Source organism: Musca vetustissima, unplaced genomic scaffold (genome assembly GCF_032173495.1).
Source record: "Musca vetustissima isolate MV318-11 ecotype Yass unplaced genomic scaffold, APGP_CSIRO_Mvet_v1 utg13253, whole genome shotgun sequence".
Taxonomy (NCBI): Eukaryota; Metazoa; Arthropoda; class Insecta; order Diptera; family Muscidae; genus Musca; species Musca vetustissima.
The window spans coordinates 83,606-107,116 of NW_026880658.1; the positions used below are offsets into that span (position 1 = coordinate 83,606).

The 23,511-nt window shown below is 33.0% G+C and overlaps 2 protein-coding genes across 2 annotated transcripts in view; one reads left to right on the plus strand and one right to left on the minus strand.

Annotated features, from left to right (window-relative positions):
* Window positions 1-1,994: 1,994 nt before the first annotated feature.
* On the minus strand, window positions 1,995-23,318 carry LOC133326404 (proton-coupled zinc antiporter SLC30A1). The gene is made up of 10 exons (XM_061535058.1): window positions 23,243-23,318; window positions 4,568-4,754; window positions 4,298-4,422; window positions 4,116-4,213; window positions 3,923-4,044; window positions 3,725-3,853; window positions 3,484-3,630; window positions 2,604-2,716; window positions 2,278-2,521; window positions 1,995-2,206 (listed from the first exon to the last, which is right to left on the minus strand). Exons 2-10 carry the CDS (start codon window positions 4,742-4,744, stop codon window positions 2,015-2,017), a joined length of 1,347 nt encoding a protein of 448 aa, XP_061391042.1. The 5' UTR covers window positions 4,745-4,754; window positions 23,243-23,318; the 3' UTR covers window positions 1,995-2,014.
* The window catches only part of LOC133326397 (cold shock domain-containing protein E1), a 44,254-nt gene continuing 37,299 nt past the window's right edge, over window positions 16,557-23,511 (plus strand). Inside the window, exon 1 of the mRNA XM_061535051.1 lies at window positions 16,557-16,562. The gene's annotated coding sequence lies outside the window, so the exon portion shown is untranslated. The remainder of the gene's footprint in view (window positions 16,563-23,511) is intronic.

Below are 23,511 nucleotides of genomic sequence, written 5' to 3' on the forward strand. Positions count from 1 at the left end.
TGAATAAGAAATTCATTAGAAAAAATCGTAGTATACAAACACAAATTATGCATTGGTTGTACAACACAGTGACACTCTCCATGCTGGCCTATAAGTATATTGCATTGTGTCGGAAATTTCGTCCTAAAGCCCGTTTTTATAAACTAGGAGCAAGGAAGGAGTTCCAGTACTTCTTATACATTTTGTTAACAAAAAGATTCCTCTGGCTCCTGTGAACCCTATAAGCTTCAATCATAGATTAGTTAAGGCTAAGTGAGACAAAAATGTCCACTTAATTTGCGTGCGATCAAATTTTAACAGTTTTTTACGACCACCTCCTCTATTCCGTTTGAACTTTTTTCTTGGACATACTATTTAATAAATTGCAAAAAATAATAAAACTCGACACAAGTATTTTTTAATTTGTTTTTTTATTATTTTTTGTTTTTTTTTCTCCTTCTACAAAAAGCGTCTTTTTATGTTTATTTTTGTTATCAACAAAAACTGTAAACGAAATATCTGTATGTATTTGTGTATATATAATATATTTAACTAAACTTAAACAAAACTGGAATACTTTAATATAGGAAAACAAATGTGAGAAATAAATGGAAAACTAAAACGAAACTGAACAAAAAAATATTTAATTAAAAAAAACTTATAGAAATATTAAATACATGTTTATTTATATATAAATAAGTTGAAGTAATTTTTGCTTGTTTGTTTTTTTTTTCTTCTTTTTGTTTGCCTTACAACGAGTACTTATGTTGAACTCTAATTAAAATATATATGTATATAATTTAGTAGACAACACAGCTCGCTCACTTTTTTTGTTTTTCTTCGAAAAGTAATGTACTATGTGTGTGTTTGCGTATTTGTTTTTGTTTTGTTTTTATTTTATTTTATACAAACACTTTTACCCTAAAGTCCATTAATTTGTTGTATGTAAGTAATTTTAACGAATATTTTATTCGTTTTCTTTTTATTTGTTGTTGTTGTAAAATTAAACTAGAAAAAAGATAAACAAAAACTTAATTATACTAATTCTATTATATACTTTGTTCTTGTACAAAAGAAAACTAATTTTGGTTATGTTTTTTTAAAGTTAATAAATTTCATTTGTTGTTGTTTTAACTATAAATAACTAGAGTCAACAAATTACGGGGTTTCGTTTATTTTCTTTTTGTTTTATTTTCATTTTTAATTTATACTACTCAAAACTTTACAATTTTGTTTGTTATTATTGTTGTTCTCTTTTTTTTGTAATAAAAAATTGTTACTTAATAAATGTTATTGGTCAATTCAATATTTCTTTTGTTTTGTTGTTGTTGTGTTTTTAGTAAATACATTTCTATGTGGAGTGGAAGTTGATGACAAGACTGACTATATGATGATAGATGTGTGTATTGATATATGTGTGGTTGTTTGTCGCCATTTTATGGTTTTACAAAGCCACTTCATCTCCATGTTTTAGAGAGGCCTTATTAAGCTCGACTTGTTCATGATTTTGTTGTTCTGCCCTAAGTTTTAAATCACGACGCCTTTGAGCTGTTACGGTGGTTGTTGCAGCAGCAATTTGCTGTCCGTGCGGTGATGATGTTGACGGTGACAAAGACGCTGATGTGGGCGGTGATGAGGACAATGTTGCTGCAACTGATGCTATTGGTAGCGATGTTGTTGCTGCCGCAGCAGCAGGTTTTAGTCTATTTTCATAAATATCACGAGTTGTTGTTGGCGACAACAACGCTTTGTTAGGCAGCGTAAAATAGTCATCTTTGTTATTTTGTTTCAAATGATCCTCGTCATCATCATTATTAGCGGCGTCCAGCTGCTTCGAATTTTCTTTTGCTTTATTTGTAACCACCACTGAACCGGATGATGAAGGCGATGAAGAGGAGTTATGTAGATTATGATGATGGTGTTGTTGGTGATGTTTATGATTATGATTTTTATGCTGGTGATTGTGATGATTATGTGTCGATATATTCTGTGGTTTTTGCTGTTGAGGCGTCCGATTTAAGTTCAATGAATTCTGTCAAACTACTTCGCCGTTTGTTTGATTTGTCGAATTGCCACTGCTGGGCATACCACCAGAATTACTTCCACCACCCGCACTACTATTGGCAACGGGATCCAATAAAGAACCCGATTCTACATCATTTGCATTGCGTGTTGAATTTCTTTGGCGGCACATGTATGGCGATGCTGTGGGTGAGGGCAATTGGTTCTACAGAACAGAAACAGTTATATTCCATTATTATCATTTAAGGGGTTTTATTGTTAACTAATACTACTTACCAATTTGTTATTATTTTGACAGCATGTTGCCTTAACACAACCATTGTCTGTTGAGGGTGGACAATCGAGGGCACAGCAATCTGAGCCGCTCATATTTAGACTAGAAGTACCATCCGACATTATACAACCGCCACCGTCAACTTCAACAAATTCCGGTTGTATAGTTGTGGAGTGTATGCCTTCATTGTGAAAGAATTCCTTAACCTTTTCGGCAATTTTCATGTACTCGGAAAGATTGTGACATCTGCGAAAGAAAAAATAAAAATGAGGAGGGGTTGGATTAGAAAAATACAAAATTTTGTTGATGTGTTTTAAATTTGGCTTACCTTATGTGTGCGGATGCAATAATTCTATCTCCAGCCAATTGCCACACATGAAATTCATGGACAGCCAAAACACCATCAACCTTTTCTAATAATCGTTTTTGTATGGCATCAACCTGCAAAAAATTAAAACAAGAGAAAATAATGGCATGTTAATTCAATTTTTTATTTTGTTTTGTATTTATCGACAATTTTAATTTCTAAAACAATGTATTGTTTTTATTATATCATTCACCTCTATATCGCGAGGCCCCAAAATATTTTTCCAATATGAATTTTCTAGTCGAAGAGACTATAATAATTGTTTTGGGCGGGATGATATGGGAAATATTTTTAGAAATCACCAAATTACTCGGAGTTTACACAATAAACTTTTATAAGCAACTCGGAGGAGAGAGTGGTAAGAAAAGTGATAAGGGAAATTATTTCAAAAGATAATCGTAAAGAGCAGCAGCAGAGTTGCTTACAAAAGTAACATGTGTAAATTCCGAGTTACATTCCTAGAACAACGATTGACGTAGAAAAAATATACGGACAAAGACGGATATTTTTATTCCAATTTATTTCGGTTTCAAACGATTATGCGTGCAATGAGTTTGATAGAGGTTTGGGCCCGTTAATATTAACGTAACTTTTGAAAATCCTTTTAATTATTTGTAGCTATATAGGACCTCTAACATTACATTTGACGATCAAGTTACGGACTATAAATTCAGAACCTTTTTTTCGTTGTCTACGTGTTACAAATCCCATTCTGCTGTGGAGTAATATAGCGCCTACAAATATGATACAGTTTTTTCTACTTCATTTCAAAAACCCATTCTCATTTCATTCTTGATATTCGAATATGACTTAAAATTGAAATTGTTATTTGTTAATTTACCTGAATATGTGTTGGTACTGTTTGTAATAAAATTAATGCAGATTCACGCAATAAAGGCCAGACTGAATGTAATATTAAGCACACCAAAACGATAGATAAGGCTGGATCCATATAATAACGATATTTCCATTCTGTTTTCCAAACAACCTGAAATGTTGACAAAACACCGCCACCACACGGTAAACAACAACAATGTTTATTAAGATGCTTTATTATCGAGATTATTTCGCTATTAACATACCAATGCACTGATAACAACAATAATGCTGCCCAAAGCATCACTTAAGACATGTAAAAATGCACCACGCATATTCATTTGTCCTGGATCGTGACTATGGCCGTGGCTGGATTTTTTAATTTGTTTCTCTTTCTGTTAATTGGAAATAGCAGTTATTAGTTTTCTTAGTTTTATCCCAAAAAATTTTTATTAAACTCATACCTGTTTCTCATAGGCAAAATCTTCATTGCCTTCGCCATCATCAACATTAGCTAGCTCAGTAAGTCGGCTGTGGTTTCGTCTTAAACCACCACCATGTGAATGACCATGGTGTCCACCGTGTTCTATAATAAAATAAAATTATAATTAAATGCCTTTTGGATTTTTTTGCAAATTGTTAAAGTCCAAAACTTACCATAAAGTAAACAAAGTCCTATCACATTAACAAGTAAACCTAATGCACCTACAACTACTAACAATTTGGGTTCGTGTATTGTTTCTTCTTCAATAAATCTATAAGTCAAACGAAAAAAAAATAAATTTTGTTCAAATTGTAGTTTACTAAATTGCAGCATCATAAAAATGTTTATTGCATACCTTTTACAAGCTTCTATGGTAATACTGAAACATAATGCTACCAGAAACACGGCATTTACCAGTGCTCCCAAAACTTCAGCTCGCGCCCAACCAAATGTGTTTTTTGACCATTTCTTTGGTGACATCTGAAATTGAAATTAAAAAAAAGTTATTTTAAATATCATTTCAAACAATAAAAATACAAAATAAAGTTCAACGGAAACATAAGCATTAGTTTTAATTTGGAATATCTGTGTTGACTAGAGGTAATAAAAAATCTGTTTGACTTACCTTAATAGATAAAAATGATATAACTAAGGCGGCTATATCACCCAACATGTGAAAACTGTCAGCCACCAATGCCATTGAATTTGTCACATAACCGACAATAATTTCCACAAAGAAAAAGAAGCCGGTCAGCATCATCATTGACAGCAGCCGGCATTTTTTACCTGAGTATTTGGCCATTTTTGCAAATCTGAAAAAGAAACGAAAAAAATAAATTAAATAAAATTTGAATATTAAATGGTATTTTAGGTACCATCCAAAGGCGTGGATCTTTCAAAGAACATTTTTTTTTCAAAGACCATCCAAAGCGTGAATTTCTTTAAGAATATTTTTTCAAAGACCATCCAGACGTGAATTTCTTTAAGATTTTTTTTTTTCAAATTGTCAAACATTATCAAATTGTCAACATCATGACGTCACAGTTTGGCTATTGACGTTAATTTGTATTCTATAGTAGATAGATATCGTTGCTTATGTTCAATAATGAAATAGAACGAGTTGAAGATTCACAACTAAAATGTTATAGTGGATTTCTAATGAGAATTGTATCTAACGATTTAGAATTTTAATAATTTTCAATAAATTTTTTATGCGTTTTTTATTAAAGGTTTCTTTGTAAAATCAATCTGTTATCATTGCATCGATTTTCCATTGTATTTTAATATGCATTGTTTTTTATATTTTGAAATCACAACAAACTTACAGAAAAAGTTCCATTTCGTTTTTATATCAAACTCTAGGGGCAATGACGATATATTAACATAGAGATGACTAGAAAATATTTAAACAAAATAATAAAATATATTTGAAATGCACCCGCCGTTGTTTCCTTTGATGCTAGAACTACTACTGCTTAGACTGTTGAGGATATAAAATGCAAACTAAGCGTCGAAAACAAGAAAGCAAAACAAAAGAAGGGGAAATAACAATAACCACAACGACAGCAACAAAAATAATATGTGAAAATAAATAAATTAGAATATATAGCAACGAAAACAAATGAAATTGCTAAAAGGCATTTTTATTTTGTAATTGTTGTTTAGGAAACTAGAATATATTGTTGCCAGAGAATGGGATGAAGGAGGAAAGGAAGGGATGAAAAAGGGGGGTAGTATTTATGCATTTGTTAGAATATATGTAAATGATACATGCAAACGTATTGTATATGTATGTTAAAAAAAAAACAAACAAAAATATTGTGATTTTCTTTTTGTTATTCTTTGGTGGTTTGGTTGTTGGTAATAACAACAAATATTTTTTTTCTGGTACCTCCCCCACAAAGGGTCAACATTTTCAATATTTATAAATCCAATATCAGGCGAATGAAATGTCCGATTTGAACCAAACTTTGCACAATCTATTATCTTTAACAAGCCTAGATCAAGTCCGAAGTTGGAACCCGTCTACCCTATCCTCTGGTACCTCCCCCAAAGAGGATCTATATTATATAATCTTGTATATTTTATTTGAATAACCGATTTGATCAAAATTATATCTGAAACATATTTGATAAAAACATATACCTTATATAAAACGAATAATAAAACCTGTATGTAACTCCTAAGACCTCCTCCTCCGCAAACCATGATCTGAGAGTATTTATCTGTCAGCAACGCCGACTGACACTTTCTTATTTGTTTATTTTAATTTTAGATATTTTAGAATCAATAAAAAATATTCAAGTTCGTAACCTTCTTGGCTGCAATTTGATATTTCGAATTTAGTAAGGGTCAAAATACGTTCCTGCAGAATATATTTCATATACCTATGTCAATCATAGACACCATTGCAAGATACCGCACCATTGCATTTACTAAAGATTATTGTTTGACACCCCTAGTGGCATGATAACAACAATTGATCGAGCCCGGTCGATCGATAATATTGAATTTTTTAGCACGTGTAGCTCTACTTAATATCAGATTCCCAGACGTATGGACCTTCAAGTGGTGGAAGTATGGTCTTCCACAGGAAAAAAAATTGCGTAGTTGTAATCAGGGCACATAGGGCTATATGTGATAACAATTTCAAAATGATAGCGGCTTGCTTTATATCCTATAGTCAAAAATTAAACTGGTCCCAACTGTTTCCAATAAATATACAATAATCCAAACGAAACTTTGGCGTGGACCGCCTTGGGGTAACTTACTTATAGCAACAATATCAAATCAGTCCTCGACGTCGCCTTAAGCTTGAATTAAGTCCGAGTTTTACTTTGTTTTTTTTTTTTTTATAGCAACAATATCAAATCAGTCCTCGACGTCGCTTGAATTAAGTCCGAGTTTTACTTTGTTTTTTTTTTCAAAATGATTTTTTTACAAAAACAAATGAAAATTTTAAAATGTTCCTATTATTTTGAATAAAAAACAGAGAGACAACATTATTTTCAGCGAGAGGGAAGAGAGCGAGCACAATATTGTTCAATATTTACATGATACATTTTATAAAAAAATACAAAATGTGAAATGGAATGCATACACACAAATTAATAATCCGAAATATATTTTTTTTCGACTCACTATTTACATGTGGTGTTTGTATATATTTTTTATAATCTTCACGAAATTTCCAACACTCTTTCGCATCAGAACTTTTATTTGATATATTTTGTCTTTGTATTCAAATTAAACACTACTTTCTTGTTACAAAATTTTGATTTTTCCAATTGAATTTTAATTGGTGTTTCGTCGTCACCTTTAACTTAAATGTTAACACCACTCAATTGGAATGAACTCTCTGTGGTTTTGGCACAACGTTTTTATTTTCTTTTTTGATAACAAGAAAGAAAAGAGCGAACAAAAGAAAAAAGAGTTTCTCATCGCCACCACACACCACAGAAAAACAAATTATTTTCCCCGATTAGTTTGGTTTTTGTTGTTTTGCACTTGTCACACACTAAAAATACAAAATATACAATCGCAGTCATTCAGAGACTCCACCGTCAGCCGCTTGCGGATCACTTGTACCCCGCCGCCTCCTACTAAGTGTAAGACACAAGCGTACATACACACAGCACTCATTCATATCACGTTTTTTTGTTTTATGCCGACAGCACCAAAGCACTGACTGACTGACTGACTTGATGCCTGGTCGGGTCCGCACAATGCGGCGTCCAAATATATTTACTTATTTATCAATTTTTGTTTTATTTTTTCTCTAATATCCCCCAACCGACCTCTCCCTCTCTATCGTTTAGCTTTTTGTGTTTTTCTGTTATTTAGTATTTATCGGCGGTGTTGTTTTGAGAAAAAATTCTCTGTGATTTTATTATTTTATTGATGTATACAATAATAAAAATAACAAAAACAAAATATAGTTTTCTGATGATGCATCATTATTGGAAATGTGTATATTTGTAATATTGAGGCATTGTGTATGTGCATACGTAGTTTACAAGTATGTATGTATGTAATTTATATAAATTTTTAATTCTGGCAAAAGCTATTCATCAAAGCAGTCGAGGAGAACATTGTGTAGCCATGATTATTGCTTAATAAAAGGACATATACAAATAAAATTATTGTTGTAACAACAAAACAATAGTCAATAGCCGAACATTTCAACATAAAGAGAAGAAATTAGTAAAAATTTTGAAAAAATCACATTTTAAGATAATAATTTCCGACGACGGTGTTGCCGAACGATATATACACTCAGTCTATGGTTTGCGATGTCTGCGTAACTACACACAGATACTAAAGAGAGGTGGAATAACGAATGGTTCCCATCTTCTGATTTAATCTAGATTTGGTAAAACTATTATAACTTGATTTAAGCTTGGTAAAAATAAGAGTGGCACGAATGGTTCCCATCTTCTGACTTAATCTAGATTTGGTAAAACTATTATAACTTGATTTAAGCTTGGTAAATATAAGAGGTTGTGTAAAGTATGGTTCAAATCGGACATTTCATATTATTTCATTTCATTTCATTTCATTTATTTCATACAATGTAATATAAAAAAGCCAGCATGGCCAATAACTTATATTAACTTATATATAAAAAAAATAAAAACCCAAACAAAGAATAAACTAAATAAATTAAAAATACATAACAGCAAAAAACAAAATTCTACATAATGAAATTTAATGCAAACCGCTAACATAACAGATTCCAAACAAGAACCCCAATCCACTGCACTCTACTTAACTGTTGCTAAGAAAAGTGGAGGGGAAAGGAAGCTTAAGGAACCATACATATAAATATACTATATATTCCTCTCGAGCCCAAGAGCAATATCAGAACCACAGACATTAAATTCCATATGTATAAATCTATAACATAAATGCTAACGAACTTAAATAAAAATGGCTCCCCAGCCAAAAATTAAAAAAAAAGACAAAGTACCATTATGCAACCTGTAATCAGCGATTTCTTCAAAGCCAGCTTCATCAAATACGAGACAAATGCCCAAACAATTCCCTCCTATACGCAAAAGTGGAAGAGGTAAACTTACGAAGGCTCAAAGGGAGCTGATTCACGATCTTACGACTCTAACTACAAATGATCTTTCACAAATTGCAGACGAAAACCTCGGATACAACAACTGAGGGTTCCGAGAGGATCTACACATCACAAACCTACTACACAGTGGTAAATCAACATTTCTCATAATTCTATAATAACACAAAAGGATACGATATTCAACATAAGTATAAAAGGATAGGCCAAGAAATTTAACAACAAATTGGGAAACATGATGACTACGACCCAAACCATATACATAACGAACAATGGAGTTAACAACCTTTTGGAGCCGATGCAAATGACCAGAATTAGAGCCCGAAATAACCTCCAAACAATAGTTAACCTGAGACATCAACAACGACATAGCTACATTCACCCTAACACCAAGAGGCAAATATGCTTGGACACTATAAAGCCTCCTAAGCTGGAATCGCACACGGGACAACAGAAGATCAATGTGGGTCGAAAAACTAAGTTTGGCATCAATAATTACACCCAGGCACTTCATTTCACCAACAATATTAATAGTAAAGGAACTAACGCAAATATTAGGCATAGAACCGTCATAACAACAATTGAACAAAACAGCTTCAGTCTTACCCCAGTTTATATCAAGACCATTGGAAGAGATCCACATAGAGAGAGATTGCAACGTTGTGTTAGCAAGATTCTCCAACCTGGCGAGATCAGCACTCCTAAAGAATACATGTATGTCATCCGCATACAAGAAGAGACTACAATCACTAGCAGTAACAGAATCCATGATGTCATTAATGAACATAATAAAAAGTAATGGGCCCAGTACAGAACCCTGCGGGACTCCACACCGGATTAGACCAACATCAGATTGGACACCCTTGTGCGCAACAAACTGGGATCTACACTCCAGATACGACGAAATTAGTCTACAGGCCGAAACGGAAAATCCAAATTTGACTCTAAGCTTGCGAATAAGCAGCGCGTGGTCAATTGAATCAAAGGCCTTAGACAAATCAAGACCAACAAGAAGACCAACATCAGAACCATCAAAAACATCACGAATAACAACAGTAAGGGATAATAAGTGTACCGTAGTACTGCAGCCACGCTGAAAACCATACTGAGAACTACTCAGGCATTTGTGATCACCAAGAAACTCCAAAATAGCATCTTTAATAATATGCTCAACTATCTTAGACATGGCCGGCAATACACTTATTGGACGCAAGTTAGACTGACTGTATGAAGACCCTTTCTTCGGAACAGGCACCACACGAGCCACCTTCCAAGCTTGCGGGAAGGATGACGTCATAAAAATACAATTAACAAAATGCAAAAAGTGAACAGATATGTATGGAAAAACACTCTTAAAAAATTTAATAGGAATGCCATCAAAACCTACAGCTCCAGACTTAATTTTGCGGAGAGCACTTTCAACATCCTCCATAAACACGCAGTAAAACCTAAATGACTCTCGAACCAAGGCACCATCAATTCCTACACTCACACCAGGATTAGATTTGCCAACATTACAAAAGTAATCATTAACAGTATTAACATCAATAAAAGGAACATCATCACCACAATCCAAACAACCAAAGGACCTAAGAGACTTCCATAATTGACTACTGTTCATACGACCGAACAACTTTCCATAATATTTTCTTCTTTCATTACGCATAACAGCCTTGCAACGATTTCTGCAGATACAATATATACGTCTATTGTCATCAGTAGGCCTTCTGCGCCATTCAAAGTAAGCTAAATCCCGAATCGAACGAGCTGACTTCACAACATCAGAATTCAACCACTCATCATTTTTGGGGCTAATATGACGAGTAGCAAGAGGAACAAAAGACAGCAAACTCTGAAATAACGTCTCAAACAAGGCCAGTTGGCTGTTTACGTTACTGGTGAGATACAGAGGAGAAAAATCAAAATTAAACACAAAATCACAAATACCGATCCAATCCGCATTACAAAAATCAAGATACTCGATTACCTTCTCTTCAGCAACTACAGGCAAATCAATCATCCCAAAGATAAGCGCATGGCGAGATATGCTAGGGCATTGCCCCTGCGAGGAAAAGCCCAGCCGCATGGGATCACTGATCAAACAATAGTCAATCAGCGAGGTAGAACTATGAGCAAGATCAAAGTGCGTAGGCTTGGAATTGTGGACAATAGAAAGCCCAAGAGACCTACATATGCCCCGCATCAACGTAGATTTCGAAGAATTAAATAAGTTACAATTAAAATCACCACAGACAAACACATTTGCATATGAATCAAAAATACCCTCATGAATGCTACGAAAGGAATCTACATCTCCATGCGGCAGGTATACAACGGCAACAAGCAACGTATATGCACCGAAACACAGCTCGACGCACAAAGACTCGCATACACCATAATGATCCGATTTAAAAACCACCTTATATGACAATCCGTCACATACATACAACATAACACCGCCACCTACACGTCCAATGCGGTCACTACGAAGAGCCTTATAGCCAGGAACTCTCAATGACCTCGATGAGACAGCTGAGTTAAGCCAAGACTCAGTCACACCAAAAAAATCAATTCCACTGCCAACAAGTAGACACTTTATCTCATCCAATTTGTTATTGAATCTAGACGGACGAATGCTTTGACAGTTCAAATGGGCATACGTAAGCTTACCATCACCACAATGAATGTTCTGCGTAAAGAATTGAGCATCGCTAATTATAGGCCCTAGATTCACATCAGGGCACATAAAAATTAAATAAGAGACTGGGGAGCATAATTATTAAAGTTCGATTAAACATTGAATGCATATCAAAATAATAATAAAAGAATAACAAATTAAACAATAAAGAATATACCAATTCAAAAAAAAATAAAATAATTGTTTTAAGAAAAATAATATTAAAATTAAGAAAAATGAGATCAACAATTATAAATATACATCACATGGCTATGTAACAGGAAACTGCACCGCCCCACAATCATTATCCAATACATTCCGCATCTGCGAATCTCGGGATCGATTGGCAAAATTAATAAGTTCCTGCTGCTCGAACCTAGTTTTCGTTCCATCAGGAAGAAGAACTTCAACCAAGGGCTGATCACCGTTAAGCAGCTTAAATTTCCTAATATGCTTCCTTTTAAGCAAATCTCTACAGGCATAGATAACCGTAAAGCTGAGGGTATAAAAAATTTGTGTCTGCATTTTATCGATATTTGGATATTTCTGGAAAAAATATCTACTAAACCGCTAAAATTATGATTTTTAATCCTAAAATTAATTTCCATTTATATAAAATTTTTAGGTTAATTTTTTTGTTAGGATATTTCTGGAAAAATCTGTACTAATCCGCTAATAGTACGATTTTTAATCCTAAAATTAATTTCCATTTATATACGATTTTTAGGTTAATTTTTTTGTTTGGGTCTATTTTATAGCAAACATTTTTTGTAGAATATTCTGAACTGTTTCAACCTGAACTGTTTCAACCTGTTAAAAGATTTCCAATCATTTCAAAATCCTTACAAAATTCGCCATAAACTGGTCTGGATCCAATGAATGCCCACTTCATGAGAACGTAGGGGAATATACTGGCTTGGATTGTTTAGACGACCAAAAGTAGCGTTAATGATTCCGATTCCGAAATTCGGTAAGATATTAATTCGATTTTTATATGTAATTTGCAGACGTTCGGTTCGTGTACTATACCCCGATGAAAATGTTAAGTTTTACGAATAAATTGACAAGGGCAGGTTCGACGTGAAAATATACGTATAAAACTAACCTAATTTATAATAATAATTATATTTTTGTTGAGATTAGTGATACTCGAAATTATCATCAGTTATTATTTTGATAATTTCTTGGGACATTCTAGATAAGTCATCGACGAGAATTTGACGCATTCCCAAAGTAAATGACGGGCAATTATAGTGATTTTATATACATACATATACATAGTAACAAAAACGCATTCACCATTTGGTGATTGATTAGTAAAACAAACAAACGAAAATCAATATAATTGTTTTTATTGATTTTAAATTAAGTTCATATGTATAAAATTGTAAAATGGGCCATTAACATTGCAACATTTTATTGCTTTATCATTTTCTGTTTCAAATTGAAACACGGGGAGTTCTGAAAATTTCAGAAATGTGTCAGGGTGTGTGTGTGCCATTTGAAATATGATTAGCAAACAAACAAATACGAAATCTGTGCTAAAGCCGGCTAGTAATCTTTTTAAGATGACACAGTTTTGGCTGAAGTGTGGTGACAGACAATAACAACAACCTCATAATCATCATCATAGTTGTTGTATATATGTTTTGTTTTGTGTTGAAACAATAAATCTGCATGAATACATATTTGCTTAACCTACTTTGAAAAAAAGTAGGAGCGCAAATATGCAACAACACAGTCGATGATTTGGAGGAGTAGGCGGTGTGATGGGTGGTGGGTTACTAATATACGTTGTACAATGTACATACATAATTATGGAGAGAGAAGGTGGGATGGCTGTGTATGAATACAACCTTGAATAATAAAAAAAAAACACAAAACATCAGACATATTTTTAACCTACATCCTCTCCATACACCCTTTTCTTCATTATTGTGTAATTGCTTATAGTTTTCTTTTCTGTGTATTTATATATGTATACGTATACGGTTACCTAAAGGAGCTATGCGGATCGTTGTCTGGTGGTGTCCAGTAGTTCTCCAACAAAAACCAACACCTTACAACACTTTGTTCTTATTCCAGACATTCATAAACAAACACACACACAAACAACAACTATGTCGACAATCACGTTCCGAGGAGGTTACATGAGATAATGACACACAAAAACAGGCTACTGCAAAAGGTTTGTGATGCTGTTGTTGCAACAACAATTGTTAGAATTTCTGATTAGATAAACAATCAACGACAGAAAACAAACAAATTTATAAAACAATTGTTTTAAGTAAACATGCCATTCTCCAAAATCACAGCATTTGCATTGTAAATATAGGACGACAACAACAACAAGACAGTATACGTTTGTATAAGTATGCCAAGGCCATTTTTTGGCTGAAATGTTATGATATTTTTATACCCAAAAAGATAAACTTTTTCAAAGCGTTTTTTACAGGGTGCAAATATATATATATATATATATATATTATGTATATAGGATTTAGATAAAAACTAAAGATAATAGGTTGTGCAAGGTTTGGTTTAAATCTGACATTCCATTAGCCTGATATTGCGTTTATAAATATAGAAAATGTTGACCATTTTTGGGGGAGGTACTAGAATTAGTGGACCAATGGGTCCCATCTTTGGATCCCATCTTCCTACTTGATCTAGGGTTGGTAAAGGTAATAGGTTGTGCAAGGTTTGGTTCAAATCTGACATTCCATTCACCTGATACTGGATTTATAAATATTGAACATTTCAAACCAGAAGGAGTGGATAATTGGACCATTTGTGGGTAAGGTACCAGAAGGAGTAGACCAATGGGTCCCATCTTCAAACTTGATATATTCTTGGTAAAGATAATAGATTGTACAAAGTTTCGTTAAAATCAGATAGTCGGTTTGCATGTTATTATAAAATTAATTTTTAGCACAATTTTGACCATTTTGTGGGGGAGGTACCAGAAGGAGTGAACCAATGGGTCCCATCTTCGAAGAAATATTAAGATGTGCAAAGTTTGGATGAAATCGATTATTCCCTTCTAGAGTTATCGTGCGCACGAGCCAGACAGACGAACCACGGATGACAACTACTCCAAGATATTCGGCGAGTAACGTTCGACAGCCGTTTCAAGTCGTCTGCGCAAGTCACGGCTTTATGCGATAAGCTGAGAAGTAGGAACAAGGTTCTCAAGTCGCTGCAAGCCGGCAGCACTTGGGGAGCTGACAAAAAAACTTTGGGGACCTCTTATAAAGCAATAGGCCGGGGTCAGTGTTAAGCTATGCGGCGCCAGTGTGGTTTTTCGTATGTAAGTGATACACAGTGGATGAATATCCCGACCTGCCTTCTCATCCAGGGTGCCTTCTCATGACTCCACAGTGGACCATCTTCATGAGGAGACGAAGAATACATATACTCTCTTTAAACTAAATAAAATGAATATCTAGAAGTATTTACATATTTTTTATATACCTTTTATATTTTGTATTGACATTTTTTATATTTTGTATTGAAATTGATGTTCAATATATTGAAACTGTTAACAAAAATTAAATTTCTTAAAAATTTAAATTGGTATCGTTTTCCTCTATTCAAAAAAATATTAATATGTATTTTTCTATTTCCTCTGTATGTAAATGACATGTTCATGAATATTTTGTAAAAAAATAGTACAAACAGACAAACATAAGTATTAAAAAAATACATTAGTGGAAGCTAATACAATTCTATGCACGTGTTTAACCTTCAATGTCATCCATTCATTGATTTTGAATTTGTTGTTGTTGTTTTTTTTTCGATTACAGCAGCAAATGGCAGTTGTCGATATGTATGTAGTGTGGTGATGGCGATGGTGGTGTTCGATGCGAATGTTGTGCTTCTTATAAAAATGTCGATATGGTTAAAATTAATATATTTTTGCTACAATTTGTTATTACTATTTTGATACATATATGTACATACATATATATGTATATAAATGGACGCAATGTCTATTCGCATTATAATACAAGGTGGCGTATCCAGCAGAAACATCACTATCCACCGCCAGCCAGTCAGCCATGCCATGTTAGATCGATGACGGCGACGACACTGGATTTCATCAAATAATGAATGCAAAATTCGATCAATAACCTTAAACTTAAATAGACAATTTGTTTGTATGGCGTATGGTGTATGGAGAGCAATATATTTGAAATTGAGGGGGAGGTGAGAGGGGCTATTGGAAAGAATAATTTGTTTTGCACAATTTTGAGACATTATTACGTTTTCTAAATTAACAATGAATTAAACGAATTAAAAAAAAACAACATATAATTTATTGAAATTAAAACACAACAAAACTTTGTTCAACATGCTTGAGTTCGAAATAGGTACTTAAAATGTTATCTCGAAAAAATAAAAGTACATCGAAATATTTTTTGTGTTATGGAATGGGTATAATTTCACATTTGTACGAAGGATGGTAGCAACATCAAAACATTTCAACAACATCTAAAAATAAAAAAAAAATTAAACCTTCATATATATTTTTTTTTTAATTTACTTCAATGTTTAATAAATCCTCACACAAAACCCCTTGACCATTGGCTATAACAACAGTCAGTCAAAATAGACAGACACTCATTAATAAATAGAACAAATCTATTTGCACATAAAGACATTTCGGATTCATTGACAAACTGTCATCGGTATGGAAATCGTTGTTATCTTGACAAGGTATTTATGTGAAGTTTCAGTCTCTATTAAAAATAAAAAAGGTTTTGTTTTTTGTAAAAATCTTATCACCTTTCTGACAAAAAAAAACTATAAGATATGATTTAACATATGTGTCAATGTCCAATTAAGATCATTTTTAAAATTGTTACTAGGTAAAGAGTGTTAAAATTAAAAAAATCGAATAACAAATAAAACCAGTTAGGAAAGTTCAAAAGTCGGACAGGATCGACAATTTGATACCCTTCACCACTTTGGGTACATACAAGAGATACTCATATGTACAATATCCTTTAGATGGAATATACATATCATCTTTCTTTCTCAATCGAAGAAATATTGACAATATGGTGCTCTAATCGGACGGAAATATATATGGGAGCTATATCTAAATCTGAACCGATTTCAACAAAACTTCAAGGGCGTCAATCTAGAGCTAATTCAGTACTCTGTGTAAAATTTTGTCTCAATCGGACCAATATTGGCAGTATGGTGTTCCATTTACATAAAATCGGACGAATCTATATATGGGTGCTATATCTAAATCTGAACCGACTTCAACCAATCTTGGCATATATCAATCCTGACCTAATTCAGTACGCTGTGCTCCAATGGGAGGAAAATATATATGAGAGCTATATCTAAATCTTTACCGATTTCAAAAAAAACTTCACGGACGTCAATCTAGACCTAATTCAGTACCATGTGCAAAATTTTGTCTCAATCGGACCAATATTGGAAGTTTGGTGCACCATTTACATAAATTCGGAGAAAACTACATATGGGAGCTATATTTAAATCTGAACCGATTTCAATCAAACTTGGCATACATCAATCTAGACCTAATTCAGTACTCTGTGCAAAATTCTTTCTCAATCGGACAAATATTGGCAGTATGGTGCTCGATTTACCTAAAATCGGACGAAACTATATATAGGTGCTATGTCTAAATCGGAACTGATTTCAACAAAATTTTAAGGACGTCAATCTAGACCTAATTCGGTACTCTGTGCAAAATTTTGTCTCAATCGGACTAATATTGGGAGTTTAGTGCACCATTTACCTAAAATCAGACGAAACTATATATGGAAGTTATATATAAATCTGAACGGATTTTTTCCAATTTCAATAGGGTTTGTCCTTGGGTCAAATAAGTGACATGTGCCAAATTTCATCCGAATCGGATAATAAATGCGACCATTGTTCACAAAAATACATGGACGGACGGACATGCATAAATCGACTCAGAAAGTGATTTTATGCAAATTCTCAAAAGGTACCATGGGTCTATCTCAATTACAAACGATTATATGAAGGGTATACATATTAAATTATTAAATTTATATATGCTCTGTTCCAGAACCATTGGCAAAACAATTTCGAATAATGGAATTTATTTTCGATTACTCCTTCATAAATTTGAAAAGTATTACCAATTGAGGAAATATTGTATGTATACAGAATTGTTACCAAGAGAACTTCATCAACTTTGTTTGTTTGTTGGAAATCGAAAACTCGCGTTTAAATATTTATCAAACACATTTTGAAATCTGTAGAATATTTCGGGATCGCATTTTATGTTTTCCATTTTAATCACAGCTGTCAATTAAAATTCTAACAGGGTATTACACATTTTTGTCACAAATAATCTGGAGTTTGGAAAACCCCCCATTATAAAAATTGGCCTAAATGTAAGCCTTATTGTTAACACATCAAAGTTCGGAAGATATCCCCATATATTTTATAATATTTAATGAAAATATAATACGCCACTGACAAAAGTTATCGGTTGATTTCAAATCATTCTTACTTTTTATGTAATTATGGCATTATATTTTTTTTGTAATTTATGTCCACATAAGTAAGAGGGAAGTTATTGCTGTACGTTTGCTTCACAGCACAATTTTGAGGTTATAAAATCAATCGTATAATTTTATTGCAAATGACAAAAAAAACTTACTACAATAATGCAAATATTCAGTACGAGCTGTTTTATTAACTACTGGTATTGTTGTTGCTGTTGTTGTCTCGTCGTCCCAACAAAAATATTTCAACAAAACATTTTTAAGCCGTTAATGCGTGATGTGAATATTTTATATTATGGTCAATATAAAATTAACCCACCACCTCATCATTTTAGTTTTTTTGTGATTGTAGTGTTTTTTACAATATATAATTTGTATATATAATGTAGATAGGTATTTATATGTACACATACATATGTACAAAACCACATTTCAATTATATGTTTTTTTTAATAACAATATCGGCTGGTAGGTAAATGAAGTAATGAATTTTAAATCAAATGTTGAAAATCAATTCCTACTGAAGGAAAGGCAATAATTTGTTAAAAAAATAAGATGAAGAAATGAATTTGTCAGTAAAAGGATGATGTTTTATTTGCTTTTGTTTTATTTCATACAAAGTAATTCAAAAGCTGTTTCAGCCAAATAATTACATTACGATAGTTGTACCCATTTCAATCAACATATTAAAGTTTCCAAAGTGATGAAAGAGTTCTTATGGCAACTAGGACAAGTTTAGAAATTAAATTTAATCCCGCGCTCCTTTCTAAAATTCTAAAAGTTCCAAAAACACTGGCATTTTAATCTTTATATTTCCAGCCAATCCATTTCAATATGCCGCCAACTAGCACTTCATTACAAACTCTGTATTTCAATATAAAAATAAACACTCCACACAAATAAAAACACAGTCGATCAATTTTCATTAATTCCAGTTAAATAGAATAATGCAATACATGATTCATCGGCAATATCTACATACATACGTATTAAAAAAAAAACACAAACATCAATTCCAATACAGTTCGACTTCCGGAGAAGAACAACAAAAAAAAATTGAATTAGGACATTCTCCTAAAACTCAGAGACTCGTATCTTTCTTGTCTTCCTTCTAAGAGAATAAAAACAAAATAATTATTGTTAAATATTCAAACAATGCGGAAAGTACCCAATTCACTGGAAAAAGCGAAAAACGAAATATGAATCATGATATCAATGATGCATTCGGCGGCAGACAATGTCATTCCTCCGCCTCCCGCCACACATGTAGTTAAACAAATAAACACTCCACACAAATAAAAACACAGTCGATCAATTTTCATTAATTCCAGTTAAATAGAATAATGCAATACATGATTCATCGGCAATATCTACATACATACGTATTGAAAAAAAACACAAACATCAATTCCAATACAGTTCGACTTCCGGAGAAGAACAACAAAAAAAAATTGAATTAGGACATTCTCCTAAAACTCAGAGACTCGTATCTTTCTTGTCTTCCTTCTAAGAGAATAAAAACAAAATAATTATTGTTAAATATTCAAACAAGGCGGAAAGTACCCAATTCACTGGAAAAAGCGAAAAACGAAATATGAATCATGATATCAATGATGCAGACAATGTCATTCCTCCGCCTCCCGCCACACAAGTAGTTAAACAAGATTTCTTGACTTTACCTGAGTAATTACAAAATAACAAATAAAAAAACAATACAATCGTACCCGTGCAGAAATACCAAACAAAAATTGCTAAATAAACAAACAACTCCCTATTAGTAACGTGTGTATATGGGTCTGAGTTAAAAGAATGTCATCATTAACACGATAATGAGGATTTATATCACATTTTTGTAACGTCTTCTTATCGGTCAGCCAATGCCTATTTGGAAACCGGTTTCTATTTGTGGAAGCAAATAAAGTTTTTTATTTTCCTTAACCAAGCAAACAAAACTTGAAGAAAATAGGTTAATCGGTTTAATACTTATTTATTTAGCAGAAAATAAGAAGCTTCCTTCCAGTGTCAATATCAAACTCTTTGTGGTTATTCGCGATCAGAGTGACATTTTTGAAAATAAAAAATATGTATAACAGAAAGACCTTTTTGCAAAGATGTCAGGGCACTGGATTCTTGTCGATCTGCAATCATACATTTGCCCCTAAAATTTTCAAAAGATGGTGTACCCGACTGGTTTGGGAAAAAGTGGAAATAATCTTTTTTTCTTTTTGTTTTCGGACATTACTGTAAAGTATATAGACAGCAACTTGACAGGAACTATCAATGCTCTCAACACGATTATGCATTTCTTAACTCCTTCAGATGACTCTGACGAAGAAATAATTTAGACCAACATTTTTAATACACTTCAATTTTCTCATTTTTATACCCTTCACCACACTGTGGTGACAGGCAAAAGGAACCGAGATAGACCCATGGTTCCCATATGGCATAGCGTACTAAATTAAGTCAAGAATAATATGTGCTAATTTTCGTGAAAATCGGTTCAGATTTAGATATAGATTCCATATATAGTTTCGCCCGATTTTATGTAAATGGTGCAACAATGTCCCTATATATCACTCGATTTGAACGAATTTTGACATAGCGTTCTGAATTAAGTCAAAAATGATGTGTGCAAAGTTTCGTGAAAATCGGTTCCGATTTAGATATAGCTCCCATATATATTTTCGCCCGATTTAAATGGAGCACTAAAGATCCATATCTAGGCCGATCGACACAACGTACTGAAGTTAATATAAATTAATCTCTATCAAGATTCCTTGAAATCAGTTCAGGTTAAATATAACTATCTAATTTCGACCTATTCATGATGATTGTACACCAAATAGTGTCTGGTGTCTGATTGAGATTAAATTTTAAACGGTGCATCATACCAAATAGCGTGTGTCAAGTTTGCATTAAATCGATTTTCAAAATTTACCATAGGTTGCAGAATGACATGTGTAGGGTTAATGTTAGTCCGTTTACATACAGATAAATATCACATATCAAAGTTCGTTAATTTTAAGTCAATGTTCCTTCGAAAAGGCGACGTCGGTTAGGATACATATCGACGCCTCCGAACCATAGTATGCTAAGTCGACTTAGCATGTTTTAAAGTTCTTTAAGTTTTTAGATAATACGGTCCTTAATTTAAATTCTCTGAAATTTTGGTAATCATCCAAACCAAAGTTATAACCAAAAATGTACTTAGCATGGCACGTAAGATTTAAGATACTTCCATACTTTGAGAGCTTCTGCTGAAAAACTCACTTTTCAGAATTAGCGCCAAAGCAGTGAAGGGTATCAAATAGTCGGCTCAGTCCGACTTTACTACTTTCCTTACTGGTTACATATGTTTCAGAGCCTACATTCGGTTAAGTAATACTCGAGCGCCAAAACTATGGATGACGGACGAATCTATTCTAGATAATTTGTAATAATGGTCTCAGATCAGGCGAACAGTCGATGTTTCTACTACGAAGAATGGAATACCTGCAAAGTTGACGGTAAGAGAATCTGATCTTATAGTAACTTGTAATGATTTCCATACCTATTTTGACAGAAGGTTATATTGATATGCACGTGACATAACCGACCATCATATGGTTTCTAATTTCCTCCTTCCTGGTCAGATGTTCGGTTGTTTTCTTGATAGCCAGCATCGTTGGCAAAAAAAATGGTTCTTTAAAACAGACTGGACACTGGAGTTTTTTGTCTACCTGTGTAAATATCTCTAGACCGTAACAGGATTATAGAGACCGTAATATAATAGTGGTAGAATACTGACATAGCAAAATTACTCTGTAACTACGTTGGGAGACAATCACAATATACCCACCCAATAATTAACATTCAATTAATCGACAAAACTCTTCATCATCATTTTGTTCTTTGTTACCTCCAAATTATTAAACAATGACATGTTTTTATTTCTTGTTTGTATTGCTAGCTAGGGTTGAAATCTAAATTATTTAATAAAAATAAATAAAAAATGATAACATTTAACGGTTTTCTATTAACAAATGCAAACGACCTACTTGCTTCGATATGTGCATGGTCAATCAATGCAGCCAGCAACGTGTGTACATATGTATGTATTCATACATACATACATACACACTGATTGAATTCACAATGCCAATCAGCTGTTCATTCGTATGGACAAGAGAAATGTTGTAACGATGTCAACGATGAGAAAAGAGAACAACGACGGGTATGTACCTGTTGGGGGGTGACAGAGGGGGACGTTATAGAGAATGCTTGCTGACAATGAGAATGCGATATGACTTAAAAATCTCAAGAAATGGTTTTCCAACAACAATAAAAATGGTGGGGAGTGGTCTTCCCAGTGGATTGATTTTTTTCTTTGGTAAAACAAAAAAAAATAAAGTTATTAAATTAAAAAAACCACACACATGCGATATACATCATCTTCATAGTACCGAGTGCAAAAACAACAGTCACTGTTCATATGGCAAAACAACAAGGTATGTATGTAGTATATACAACAACAACAGAACACAACAAAATCTCTCATTTTCTTTGCACATGAGAGGAATACCTGACACAAGTAAATCGTCCAGAACTTTTGTAAGCTAAAGGTAATTAACCTCCATTCCAACTCCAACGAAAAAAAATGAAGTGAAAAAATAATACACAAAAAAGGAATCAGGCAGCTATATCCTGATGATAATTTCATTACAATTCGCTTTGCATTTGCTAATTATCCATTGTTAATTCACTCACATATTTACCTTTATTTTCTTATTTATATTTTGTGAAGAGTGTTGTTTACCAACTGGCGTTTTTTCTATATACTTTGGTGCTTTTTTTCTACTTATTTGACACTAAACGGATAATTTTTATTTCATATTTCGTTTCTTTGTTTTTCTTTTACACATCCATCAGCATTTGTTTTTTTCTTATAACACAACAATACAATTTTGCGGTTTCTTTTACATGTGTATATATCTATTTTGTAAACTATTTATTTTTCTCGAATATTTTTTTTAATACCTTTCGTCGTTTCTTCTTTTGTATTATGTTTATCAGCAACTGTATAGTTAGAACGCGTCCGTCCGCCACGAATTCCAATTTAATATTGAATTGAACTCCAAACGATATGGCTAAAGTTGTGTTCAATAAAATGAACGTTCGGAACGAGCTATCCAATGTAAAATGATTACTCGTGGTGTTACAAACTATAAAACGATTACTGCATGTGGACGATAATTATTCGTTAATCTAGTTATATTCGTTCGTTTATGTTCTGTTCCCATACTTTA

Bases quoted from the DNA above. Each gene is read 5' to 3' on its own strand.
- LOC133326404 (XM_061535058.1), bottom strand. From the start codon at position 4,744: ATGGCCAAATACTCAGGTAAAAAATGCCGGCTGCTGTCAATGATGATG. The intron at 2,717-3,483 runs GTAAATTAACAA...AATTTTTTGCAG, and splicing joins CAGTACCAACACATATTCAG to GTTGATGCCATACAAAAACG. The intron at 2,207-2,277 runs GTAAGTAGTATT...TCTGTTCTGTAG, and splicing joins GTCAAAATAATAACAAATTG to AACCAATTGCCCTCACCCAC.